This window comes from Eufriesea mexicana, unplaced genomic scaffold, assembly GCF_001483705.2.
Source record: "Eufriesea mexicana isolate 0111107269 unplaced genomic scaffold, ASM148370v2 scaffold812, whole genome shotgun sequence".
In the NCBI taxonomy this organism is placed as follows: domain Eukaryota; kingdom Metazoa; phylum Arthropoda; class Insecta; order Hymenoptera; family Apidae; genus Eufriesea; species Eufriesea mexicana.
The window spans coordinates 1,606,629-1,619,273 of NW_016909009.1; the positions used below are offsets into that span (position 1 = coordinate 1,606,629).

Sequence of the window (12,645 nt, forward strand, 5' to 3'; positions counted from 1 at the left end):
TTATTATTAAATTATAATTAATTATTATTAAATTATTAAGTAACGAAGTAACTATTACAAACCGTGCGATGTAGGAAAAGAAAAGATGACGAATGGAACTTCTTGTAGCTCGCTTGGAGGATAATAAATAACGAATAAAGAAGAACAAAGGAAAAATGGCAAAATGGTACCGATTTGCGTGATAGCCACCGTTTTAACGTCAAAAGATCCGAAGAGTCTACGGTTTCTTGAATACACTCGAGTAACTACCGTCACGTAAAACTACCAATGTAGAATATCCTCGTGGAGATTATCGTTCCTGCCAAAGGCACGATCCCGATGTCAAAATGGACCAAGAGGAACGCGACATAACGAGCAGGATCTCGTTTCGTCGTGCGGAAACTGTGCAAGAAACGGACGAAACGGAGCGAGATATAAATAACGGAGTTTCTTTCAGTCTCGCGGTTTGAGTGACGAAGATCCTCATTTTATACCGGAGAAACGTCCCCGTGGGTTGCCCGGATGTTGAAAGAACCGCGTCGATGGAATGAAAGGATTATCACGAACGGAAGTCTAGTTCCATTCCTCTAACATTTATTCTCGAGCTTACCGGGATTGAATTCGCGACTATACATTTTCATTCTGTCCCGGTGCTCTCGTGGGATTCGCGGGTACACATGGAGCTTCCCGTTTGTGGATCGTGCCATTAGCTTTTGTTGTTACAAGCGTGTGAGAAAGCGCGGTCTCTGACAGGCTCTTGAACCGTTTCGGAATATAGTCACTCGGTCTTTTGTCTAGTGGTTAAACACGTTGGAGGGTACTAGAAAATGGCACCGTAATTCTTTTTTTAACGAACAAGTGTATTCCATCGATCAGTTACTCCAGCTTTATTGTAAAATTGACATGGTTCTTGTTATTAATATTATTATTTTATTCATAAACGGATCGTAGTCCACTAACATAACATTTCACATATAAAAGAGAAGCAGACAAATTATACATAATATAACACCGAAGAAACATGCTTATAAACACTTTGTTCAGGAGGAATAGCTTTGATCAATAATCATCCGTAATTGTCTTTTGAAAGTTTGTAAAAACCCATGGAAAAATAATAGGATAAATTGGATTAATTGATCCATATGTAGAGCTGGACATATGTATATGAAAACCTGCTCTTGATCTCGATACACGTTCTGGCATATAGAAATTAATTTGCGTAAGAAGAGAGGAGCAATCATTGTGATTATTCATTAAATTAAAGATAAAACTATGGTCAGCTATTCTTCTTCGTGCAGACAATGTTTCCAGGTTGACAGTATTTAATTTGGACTCGAAGATTTCTTTATTGTGAAAATGCGATTCGAAATTCTACTTAGATTTTTATAAGCTCACTGATACTCTTTATGCTAAAATTCAAAAAAGAAAATTGTGAATTTGCGTGAGAAACGAACGAATAGAATAATTTTATTTCGATGTTCTTAACATAACTATCATCGTCCATTATTTAAGTTATAGCATTGAAACAAACGGTGACTGAGAGTCACCTCTCGAGTGCCAAAGGTTAATATTGTGGAATAATCGTGATCGAAAATTGATATTGGGATATTTAGCTTATATGCACAGAATCTAAAAAATTTATGCTATACTCTCTCGATCATGATTACGTGATTAAAGTTTTTCTATTTATGGGGATCGCTGGATATTTGTTGCACGAATGTCTATTATACCTTTAAAAAATGGTCACCTATATTTTTATTAATTAGGTAAGTTCGTTACACCTTCACTTTCTAGTGATTGCCTAAATTTATTCCACTCTGTGTCGAACAGATAAGCTTATCCTATTTTTACAGGAAGACCATTTTGTTTTCATTGCACGTATAAGTATACGCGATTTGAATAACAGTTACAAAAGCATGACTCAATATGATCACCAACGCGACGATCGAGGAAAAATATTAACGAGAAGCTATGACAATTCGAAATGAAAAATAACACGGTCGAGAGCAGGATTCGTGCAATCCTTTTAACAAACTTAATCGTTCAAAGCGGAATTTCGCTTCGCTTTACGCGAGACATGGCAAGTGGATGCTGTGGAAAATTAACAGAAACGTTCGAATATACACGGATGGAGGAAAATTCGGGACTCGTGATGAAATGTCAGACGAGGAACGAAGAGTGTCACTCGTCGCACTTAATGGCGGGATCAATTCAATTTCCGCGGGACAAAGGGGCAGTAAATGCAATTAGACGCCGCGGAAGTTGACGAAGTTCGTCCAACTAGCGGCTGCAACTGTGATGTAACTTCCGGTCCACATTAATCCGATTGTCCGCGCAGAGAGACCGGCCCTTAGTCGTTCCATTAAACGGTAACCGAATTTTATATTCGTCTCAGCGATTGTTTCCGTCGTTTCCATCGTTTCCATCGTCTTCCACTGTGTACACGCCTAATTATTCCAGCACCAAGACCGTGCTGTCCACCACAAATTACGTAACAGTGATGCATTTATATAATCACATGCACTGTATGAGTGTTTGTATGTAAGGATATACTTTGAATGGCGAATACAAGGAATAAAGATGTTATTTAAATTCTATGTATTTCTATTACGAGCTAGGGAGGCTTAGGAGTAAAGTACATACTGAGGATTAGACTAACAATTCAACTATGATCATGCAACTCGCTCATACATTGACTCTTCTTTGAACTTCGTAAAGACGTATATGTAAATGACTGTAATCAATTTTCACCGACTGGACTATCTTTCAAACTTCGTAAAAGACTATATGTAAATGACTGTAATCAATTTTCACCGACTGGACTATCTTTCAAACTTCGTAAAAGACTATATGTAAATGACTGTAATCAATTTTCACCGACTGGACTATCTGTCTTTCAAACTTCGTGAAGGACTATATGTAAATGACTGTAACAGATTCTCACCGACTGGACTATCTTTCAAACTTCGTAAAGGACTATTTGTAAATGACTGTAACAGATTTTCACCGACTGGACTATCTTTCAAACTTCGTAAAGGACTATTTGTAAATGACTGTAACAGATTTTCACCGACTGGACTATCTTTCAAACTTCGTAAAGGACTATTTGTAAATGACTGTAACAGATTTTCACCGACTGGACTATCTTTCAAACTTCGTAAAGGACTATTTGTAAATGACTGTTACAGATTGTCACCGACTGGACTATCTTTCAAACTTCGTAAAGGACTATTTGTAAATGACTGTAACAGATTTTCACCGACTGGACTATCTTTCAAACTTCGTAAAGGACTATATGTAAATGACTGTAACAGATTCTTATCGACTGGACTATCTTTCAAACTTCGAATAGTCTTAGGACAGCCCTTGCACCCTCATTTAAACCTTGCACTTTGTCTTCTTTCATACCCAAGTTTTCTTTCTCAATTACGCATTTCCCATACCCTCGCTCTGGGTGGGCTAGGTACCCTAAACACTCAGGTGCCTTTCGCTATTCACTTGCATTCCATAGTCATAAATATTCCATTCATCCAATCCTTGCACACAGTCACTCGTCCTTCCGCGTGCACTCCAAAGGTTCCTTTAAATATTCGCTCTGAAACCTAGGCTGCTGTTTATTGCCCATCAGCTAGGTAGATCCAAGTGTTCCTCTGCATTCACTCTCAAACTATTTCTACATATATGTATTTCTATAATCTTCCATTCTTTCTTCTTTTTCTTCATAAGTATGAAAAATGTTTTGGTTGAAAATTTGTTAAAAACTTTTTCACATAAATACTTGTTACTGTATTTTAAAGATACTGAACCGAGCATGTGATATTATGGCGTTTCATATATTCATTATTCCATATCACGTATATCCTTTTATCGGGAATCGTTAAAATCGTCATACGCTATTTCACTGGCGACGAAGAATGTATAGTATAAAAATGATAAAGATAATCAAGGTGGTTAAAGTTATTGGTCCAATCCTGTATAAAGAGCAGGACGATTTATAAAGATTTCGTGAAATTGATGAGATAAGGAGTTCGATCATTTTTGCTTAACATAATTATCAACGAAATTTCCCTTGGAACGTTGTATAAAGTCGTAATGTTGAGTGATATAGCTACTTGGAACAAATTTCCAAGTAATCTAGATCCTCTTATCTCGAAGATCGCTCGATGAAACGAAAACCCTTCGGGAGCATACGTTCGTGTATTATGCCTGTACACGTGATGAATAATGCACGAAGTCAAGAGTACGCTATCTACGAATACCCAAATACGTCTAACCACCTAGTAAAACATAATTAAACAACTATATCTAAAAGAGTTCCTTGCAATTTATGTATTTTTGTTAAATATGCTTAAACATGCTGAGATAATTTCAATATATCAAAATTATATACATTTCAATTATTTCTTGTACACAGAAGTATTACTTCCTATTATATTACTATTATTATTACTATAATAATAAATTTATTATTAACTTTATAAGAATACCATTCTAAAATAAAAATTGGTATATCTTTTCTCCTTTTATTTTCAATTTCAAATTGTATTATCCTTAGGGGTTAAAGTATTTCTATTTTGTATCAAACAACATTACCATACCGAAACCAGAAGAAATATCGTATATAAAATAACTCGTTCCTGGAGAAAGAAAATTGAATCCGATAATTTGAAAATAAAATTTCGCGCCACCAAAATTTATTTAAACTAATTCCGCGTGCAGATGGAGGGATCTTCGAACTTCCTGCATCGCGTCATCTTCCGGTGTGCCTCGTAAAGGACACACCGTCATTTATATTTCTGCATCCGACTGTTTCATACGTTTTTGCTCCTCCGCGTCTCTGTAGCTCCATTTTCCGCCATTTCCGCATTCGTCCCACGATTTTGCTGCAATTTTCTTGGTCCCCGCTTTGCATTTTTCTAGGAGGAAAACAAATTGTCAGAAGTCTTATCACCACGCTGCTATTCGCGAATTTTTTCGTAATTTTCATCTAACAAACTCCGCGTTCAACGGTGAAATAAATTTAACAATCTGTGTACTCGAGTTAAGTTGTAGAATTTTATGCAGGAGATTATAATTTGTTACGTAAAAGTGGAAAAGAAATTTATGCGGTTCGATGAATCTCATTTTCTATCTCCAAAATGCTTTAACTTTGTCTGTGATGGAATATAACGATAATTAGGTATATTGTTATGCTATTGTAATATACAGAAGATATATTTTTTATTAAATAATATTTTATCGAATAAAATATATAAATATTTCAAAGTTGCGAATACGTTTGTTTCGTATCAATTTATGTACTTTACTGCTATTAGAAATTAATCTATAGACCAGGTCCTCGTTAATAGGGTTATTGGTTTCGATTTCAGTGGCAGCAGGGGATTAGCGGAATTTACGAGGCTGGATATGCAATATCATTGGTAGCATTGCTGCTCTCATTAGGTATTCTCACGTATTTCCGGTGAGTTGATGAAGAATTCCAACCGAGTTCCTTCCTTCAACACTTTTTCCCTCTCGTTATTGAATTCTTTCTTCTCCTTCTATCTCTCTCTCTCTCTCTCTCTCTCTCTCTGTTTTCCACCAATTTTTCTCTCTTTCTACGATACAAAATAAAACTCTCGTGGGAGAATTCAAGTGGGAGTGATGAAAATCGATGGTTGGTGTACTTCGAGGGGCTTGGAAAATGTGGCACGCGAATTTCTGCACCACCGCAGGATTCTGGTTTCTCTGAACTCACACGCGAGCTTATCCACACGTGAAACTCGAGTCAAAATGTTTGAGATTATTGTGACAATGGTATCGAGCGTCCATTTCCAAATAAACTTTTGCTTACGATAAATTTTCAGTCGTTCTTTGTCGTTCGTACATTAACTTTGTAGCTAACTGAATGGGTGAAAAATTAATATTCGAAGAAACATATAGTTCAATAGGAGATTATGTAGGAGATTAAATTGAAGATTAAAATGGGATACGAATTTTTTAAGAATCTTATAAAAGTGAAATCGTGTTGCAAAGATAAGAGAGATAGAGTTTTGTGAGAGAATAGATTATTCTATATCCCATGAATTTATTAATTATTTACTTTTTCAAAATATTATAGTTCCCTGAGGTGTGCAAGGATCACGCTTCATATGAACCTGTTCGCCTCGTTTGCTGTGAATAATGCTCTATGGCTAGTATGGTACAGATGCATCGTCGCGAACACGGATTTACTATTGAACAATGGGGTACGTATGAAGGCCTCGTTCTCTCTTGGCTCTTTGCTTAACACTCGACCTAGTAACTCACGCGGGAATTTAGTTTCTAGCCATATCGTTTCAGTAATTATGGGTCTATGTTCTGCAATCATTGCTCGACGATGAAAACGAAAGTTTCTCTCCTTCCTCCATTCTTCTTGTAATTATTTTTTATTTTCTCTTATTTCCTTGTACTTCTTTCCTTGTCGTGGCATATGTAAGTTGATAGAAAGTAAAAACTGAAATGAAGGGAGACAAAGAAATTAAAATCATTCGACATTCATGGTTTAATAATTTAGAAAGAGATCAGATTATTCGATAAAGAAACCTTTGTAATAGTTTAAATTTTACGTATAAATATAAAAGAATGATTTACACGAGCTACAAAATTCACAGTTTATTCTGGAATTTGAAGCGTGTATTTTTCTACGTACGACAAAGATTAACGAGAAGCCACACAATTTTCAGATAACGTGTCGCCTGCTGCACATTATCCTCCACTACTTCCTGCTCACTAATTACGCCTGGATGTTGTGCGAGGGTTTTTACCTGCACACCCTGCTCGTTAGCGCTTTCACAAGCGAACACAAATTAGTAAAGTGGCTGATGGGCCTGGGATGGCCTGTGCCTGCGGTCATCGTCACGATTTATGCCTCTTTGAGGGCGACCAGCGACGACCCTGCCGATACTGAACAGTAAGTGCGATAATAATTACTGCATCCTCCACTGATCTTAGTTTCGTAAGAACCTCAATTACTTACTAACATCTTGATTTATGCATCTACACTATTTGCTTCACCGTCCTTTACCGTTTATGCTTCCAATTTAGGGTTCATACAAGCTCGACGAAGTGGTAAGAGGAACTGAATCAGAACACGAATCCAACATGAAACTGTAAGATCATATAAAATAGAAAATTAGTAAAATTAGCTGTTAATTCGTTAGTAAAATATGTCGTAATACTTTTTGGTAAGTATAGTAAGAAATCTAATGGAAAGAAATAAGAATAGGAATAAAAATAATTAAAAAATAACGAGGGTAATTTAGAAATTTAAAATTAAATTAAAAAAATTTTAAATAGAAAATAAATGTTGGCTTCGTAAAGCACGAAATATAATAGATTAAAATCGATTATTACTCACTTCGAAATCATGTCTCTTGCAAATATATGTGTCAAAGGCCAAGCAGGATCATTCGTGACAGCATCTGCGATGGAAGGAAGAACCTTGGGAGACGATCAGATTTCGGATAGACTATATGCACATGTAATTCCACGGTGCAAGGAAGGAATGCATCCTACGCATTGCGAAACGCATTTGATTTCTATGGTTGCTGTGGAAAGGACATGTGAGTCGAAGGATCAAAATCGTGGCAATTGAATTAACGTCGCTTACCGAAGACTCACTTCGAAGTTCCTAATGATCAAAGGGATTCTTCGCATTGATGAACCTGATCCCAAATAATCTTCTTGTCAGAGGATGTTGTTTATTCGTAATAAAAATGGAGGACCATCGTCCCACGAGTGTGGACCTTTAAATTTAAAAACGATTATCAAGAAAATTATCGACGAAGGAAAAGATAAATCGAAATTCTGTCAGAGATTTCAGGAAATTCAGTTTCCAGAAAAATTTCTAAAATTCCAATTTCGGAAAAATATAATAATGTTCTAAAAAGAAATTTTGTGCAAGGGTCTGGAATTTTAGAATTCCTCTGCGAATTTGTGCTTGGAAATTGCGATTAGACGAATTTTCTTTCGATCAAAAATTCTCTTTCGAGTTGCTAGATTCGCGATGATTAATTTTTAATTCAAATCTCGGATGGAGATACCTGAAGGAATGTTTCAGTGTAAGATATGTTGGATTCATTTGGCATATCGATGGTGATTTTAGGTGTTGGATCAACGAGGGTAACTACATAAACGTGCTGGTTTATCCCGTCTGCGTTTCCACCTTATTGAACGTCCTGTTTCTCTTCAACATCGTTCGAGTTCTGTTGATGAAGCTGAGAGCTGGCCCCACGATCGGCACTCAACCCTCGAGGTCTATGCGACAGGCATTCAGGTAATTAAATTTACTAATTTACGAGCTTTTTAATAACTTTTTATAAAAATATATTTCTTAAATTCTTTCGTTCGCTGGTTTGATTTAAAAAATTATTCTTCCATCCATCGTTGAAAATAGAAGCAATAATTCGACTTCATCGATCGCGGAATATTTCCAAGATGCTATTTTATCCTTTATTTCTTTTCTTTCCCTCTCTTTTGAAACAGAGAGATCGAAGCAAAGATATTAAATAAATTTTAATTTAATTTATGCTCCTCATTAGAGCAACGCTACTTCTCGTACCTCTTTTGGGCCTACATTACCTCGTCATCCCCTTCAGACCGCCGAAGAACCACCCCTGGGAGCAGTTCTACGAAGTTCTTTCTGCCATTACAGCCTCTTTCCAGGTATAAATCGTATCACGTTATTTCACCAAAAGCCAAATTTACTCGAGAAATCTTTTATATTTGTTTTAAAGTCATCGTGTCGAGTTCTGAAATTCATTAATATCCCATATTTTCAATAACTTTGGAGTTACTAAGTTTGGACTTATTACTAAGACTCGCTAAAGTTTTAAAGCAATTACCGTGTTATTAAATTCCAATTACATAGATTACTAGAAATATAATATTCCTTGTTGTCAAATCGAACAGGATAATTTAAATGGAATATTTTCTCAGATCTAAATCGATGTTTCTTTTGCAGGGTCTCTGCGTGGCTGTGTTGTTCTGTTTCTGCAATGGGGAGGTAAATATCTAGATAAACATCATCAACGTTATTCCTAAATAACTGTTTGCGTGCCACAACATGTAACAACATATATATCTCTTATTATCCAGATCAAATTGTCGATTACACTTCTGTCTGAATTCTACAGATTTCGAGCAGATTTCCAATCGCATTTTTACTCGATTTCTGAAGATTTTCATCTGATTTTGAACGTGTCGCTCGAACTTTTAATTAAAGTGTTAAAAGAAAGGGAAAGATCATTAATAAACGGTTCTCTGATTTAGGTGATAGCGCAGTTCAAGAGGAAATGGGAGGGCACGGCTCTACTGCGGAATCGAGCCAATTCCTGTACAGCCACCACCGTCTCGGTACGGCAAATTCACAAGACATAGAACAGTCATGGTTTCCGTAGAAATGAAAAGGCTTTAAATGAAACATCATCGTCAACGTGTTTTCCAGTTTCTCGTATTCAACATCTGTATTCTTTCCTTCGTTTCTGCCACAATTTTCATTCATACTTATTCACGCTCTCTCGATACAGATTTACGATTCGTAAGAGCTGGTGATGTTCTCCACCATTTTATTTTTCTTTTATTTTTTCTTCATCAATATCAAATTTGAAAATTGAATGAAATTCGCTCAGATCTTAAACAAAAGGTTGCAAAAGTTATTCGGAGTCTTGGATGTAAAATGTTCCTTACAAACGTGAGGACTGAAAGGAATTTAAGGTTTTGGAAAAGCATAGGAAATAATGTCTTGTAAAGTAATGTAGTTTTTCAGATTTTATTTAGTCCCTTTCGTTTTTAAGATTGTGGTGAACAGTTTTGTCTATTCATCACTTGATTCAAGTTTCTTATCTACTTTGTACATCATTTTTTGGTTAGAAACATGTTGAAATGGTTAAGTTTTTTAATGTTTTGTAAAAGCTAAAGAAAAGTTTTAAGAAGTCTGTTCAAAGTAGAGATTTCTCTTTTCTATAAATTCTTTTCATAGGTTCTATACGAATGGTTTAAACTTTGAAAATTCTTTATGGCTTCGAATACTTGTAGCAAAAATTCTCGATGAACTTTCCACCTAATCTTCCAAGTTACTAGACTCCACAGTTTATCAAGAGATCATGATAGATTGTGCAGTAAATCGTGAAAATTGCTTTGTACATAGCCATTCGTTTCAATTGGGCTCTATGTAGTAATGTACAGTTATTCTCCATATATTTTCGAAATTCGTTATTGCTTAAGAAAAATCGAGCCTAGGAGGTGAATAAGACATTATTGCAATAGAATGATCGCATGATTCTGCAAGAAGAAATTTCTGCTAATCGCATGAGTAACGCAATAATCGTAATTTACTGCGATCATAATTTACATAGTTCTGTAATGTCTCTGAAACACTTGTGAATTTCGTATTATACGAAGAATTAACACTTTGTTCGTTTATGGTATTGTACTTCCATTATTAACTACTAAAACGAAGTGTCGATGAAGTATTAATAGACCACTACGAATTCACGTTATTTTTATAAGCACCGTTTTAGAATAAATTAAGTTTTCCCAAAGTACAATACTTATAACCTAATAAGCATGATACAAAAAATAAGGCAAATCTGCAACTGTAATACGTAAACCTACTTAACAGAGTTACTTTTCAGTCAAAACTTTGCATGAGAACAATTTTATGCTTCCAGCCGATTTTTCAATTCAAATTTGCATTTTTGACGAAACGCGTTATCCTCCTTGAAAAATTGGAATTTAACCCTTTGCAGTCCTGTTATTTCGTCACTTGTAGTATATTCTAAAATATATTGTAATGAAATTGGAAATAATTTAAAATCATTTTTATTACCTCACGCTGTGAACTAAAATGCAAATAAGTAACAGAATATGTTCTCTTTAAATTGACGAAAGTAACTGGTTTACAAAGAGCTAAATAACCATAAGAAAAGAGTCATCCCTCCAACACATTTTCTAACCTCCTTTACAACAAGGGCCAATCCCCGTTTCCTTAACGGTAACAAAATCAAACAACACGAAATTACCAGTAAACCAATAAAACGAGATCAAGCTTAACGTCATCCCTCTTCATCTAGCACACACGATCAGCACACACCAAATAGAACCATCACCATCAGTTCACCAAAGTATGTTCATCACCGGTGTTCCATCAGGAGTCACGGTCGCGCGACAACGAGCAAGGTAGCCAAAGTAAAAATAAAAAAAGAATTGAAAAATATAAAAAAGAAAAAAGAAATGTGAATGCACGACTAGTCAATGGTGCGATGCGGACCGCGATCGAGTCCGCGATGGATAATATACCGGTACTAACACCGTCGACCTGCTGCTGTATATAGACCCGGGAATGACACAAGCAACAGCTAACTAACAAGCAGAGAATGGCAAGTGTAGAGAACGAGAGGGAGAGAGTTGTCCGTGTCGTGCCAGTGACGACGTGCCCGTGTCAAGTCCATTGTGGGACGTTGACTGTTTCAGTTTATCCGCTCGACCGCAGGTCCGATGCCGGGAGAAGAGAAGGTGTGACTATCAATCGTCCGCGCCGGATGTGCTGGACGAAAAACGAATCTTGGATGACCGTCAACAGACCGTGCAGTTGATCGCTGCAAATCCCGTCCCTAATAGTCACACCAATCATGCCAGGGTTCTTGTCAAATCGAACGACGCATCCAATTGCGAGCAGACGCAATGTTGATGATCCTGACAACCTATGACGAGAGACTGACAAGATATGAGACTGCTACTGGAAAATGGACGTCACTAGGGAAGATCAAAGGCGAGTCGAAGATCAAAGAGCCCAGTTCTGCGAGAAAAACGTCACTTGAAAATCGTGACGCGATGATTCGTCAGTAATGACTGTATGCATTTAATGGTGGATGAACAAGATGATTTTTTACAAAGAGGAGACTATAGGAAATTGATGAACGTTATTTTGAAATGAAGTTATTGAGAATTAGTGAAAAAGATAGTTTATTAATTGAGGTGATAAAATGAGAGTTTAGATTCTATAACTGTTGAGTGACGTTTTCGAAAATGATAAGAGCAATTATTTTTCAAATCTTCAAGTTAATTTTTAGTAAGAAAAAGAGATCGCTTAATTTCAAATAAATATTTCAATTTTAAATAAATATATAAATTGATTTATTTCTTAGGGATTAAATTCCAGAATGTAAATTTTACTTCTAAAGAAGTATTTTTCGGATTCTTAAATATTTTTAAACACGTCGAAATAAAATTAAAAAAAATATATATTATACTATACCTGTAAATATACAATTTATCATTATAGTCTATGTTAAGAATAGTTCAAGTTCGTTAATAACTGTAGAATTGATATTTGCTAATGGAACATACTCCATTATTTCAACGAGTTTCTAAAATAATTTAATACAGGGGCTAAGAATAATATCGTTTAAAAATTGAATCCTTCAAATAAGTTAATATTTTGTTTGAGAAATCAGTATACAGTATTTAATATAAAACACATTCATAAAATTTAATTTATTAAATAATATTTCAACTCAATTATTCTCACTTTTGAAAATTTTATTGTATATTACTTGTTTTTTATTTCAATTAATATCTTAACTAAGTAACCTATCATAAAACGCACATTGCGCTAAAAAAAAAAAAAAAAAAAAAAAAAAAATT

At 35.5% G+C, this 12,645-nt stretch overlaps 1 protein-coding gene across 3 annotated transcripts in view; it reads left to right on the forward strand.

Moving 5' to 3' along the window:
* Window positions 1–11,786, forward strand: part of Dh31-R (Diuretic hormone 31 Receptor) — a 64,185-nt gene extending 52,399 nt beyond the window's left edge. For 2 of the 3 annotated variants that reach the window (XM_017899356.1, XM_017899355.1), the window contains 8 exons: window positions 5,349–5,440; window positions 6,080–6,206; window positions 6,684–6,910; window positions 8,105–8,275; window positions 8,541–8,664; window positions 8,963–9,004; window positions 9,271–9,354; window positions 11,492–11,786. In XM_017899356.1, the coding sequence (XP_017754845.1) occupies window positions 5,349–5,440; window positions 6,080–6,206; window positions 6,684–6,910; window positions 8,105–8,275; window positions 8,541–8,664; window positions 8,963–9,004; window positions 9,271–9,354; window positions 11,492–11,689 (1,065 nt within the window). In that variant the 3' untranslated portion in view covers window positions 11,690–11,786. Of the gene's footprint in view, window positions 1–5,348; window positions 5,441–6,079; window positions 6,207–6,683; window positions 6,911–8,104; window positions 8,276–8,540; window positions 8,665–8,962; window positions 9,005–9,270; window positions 9,355–11,472 lie in introns of all 3 variants that reach the window. The other variant, XM_017899357.1, reaches the window with a different exon arrangement.
* The last annotated feature ends 859 nt before the right edge of the window (window positions 11,787–12,645 follow it).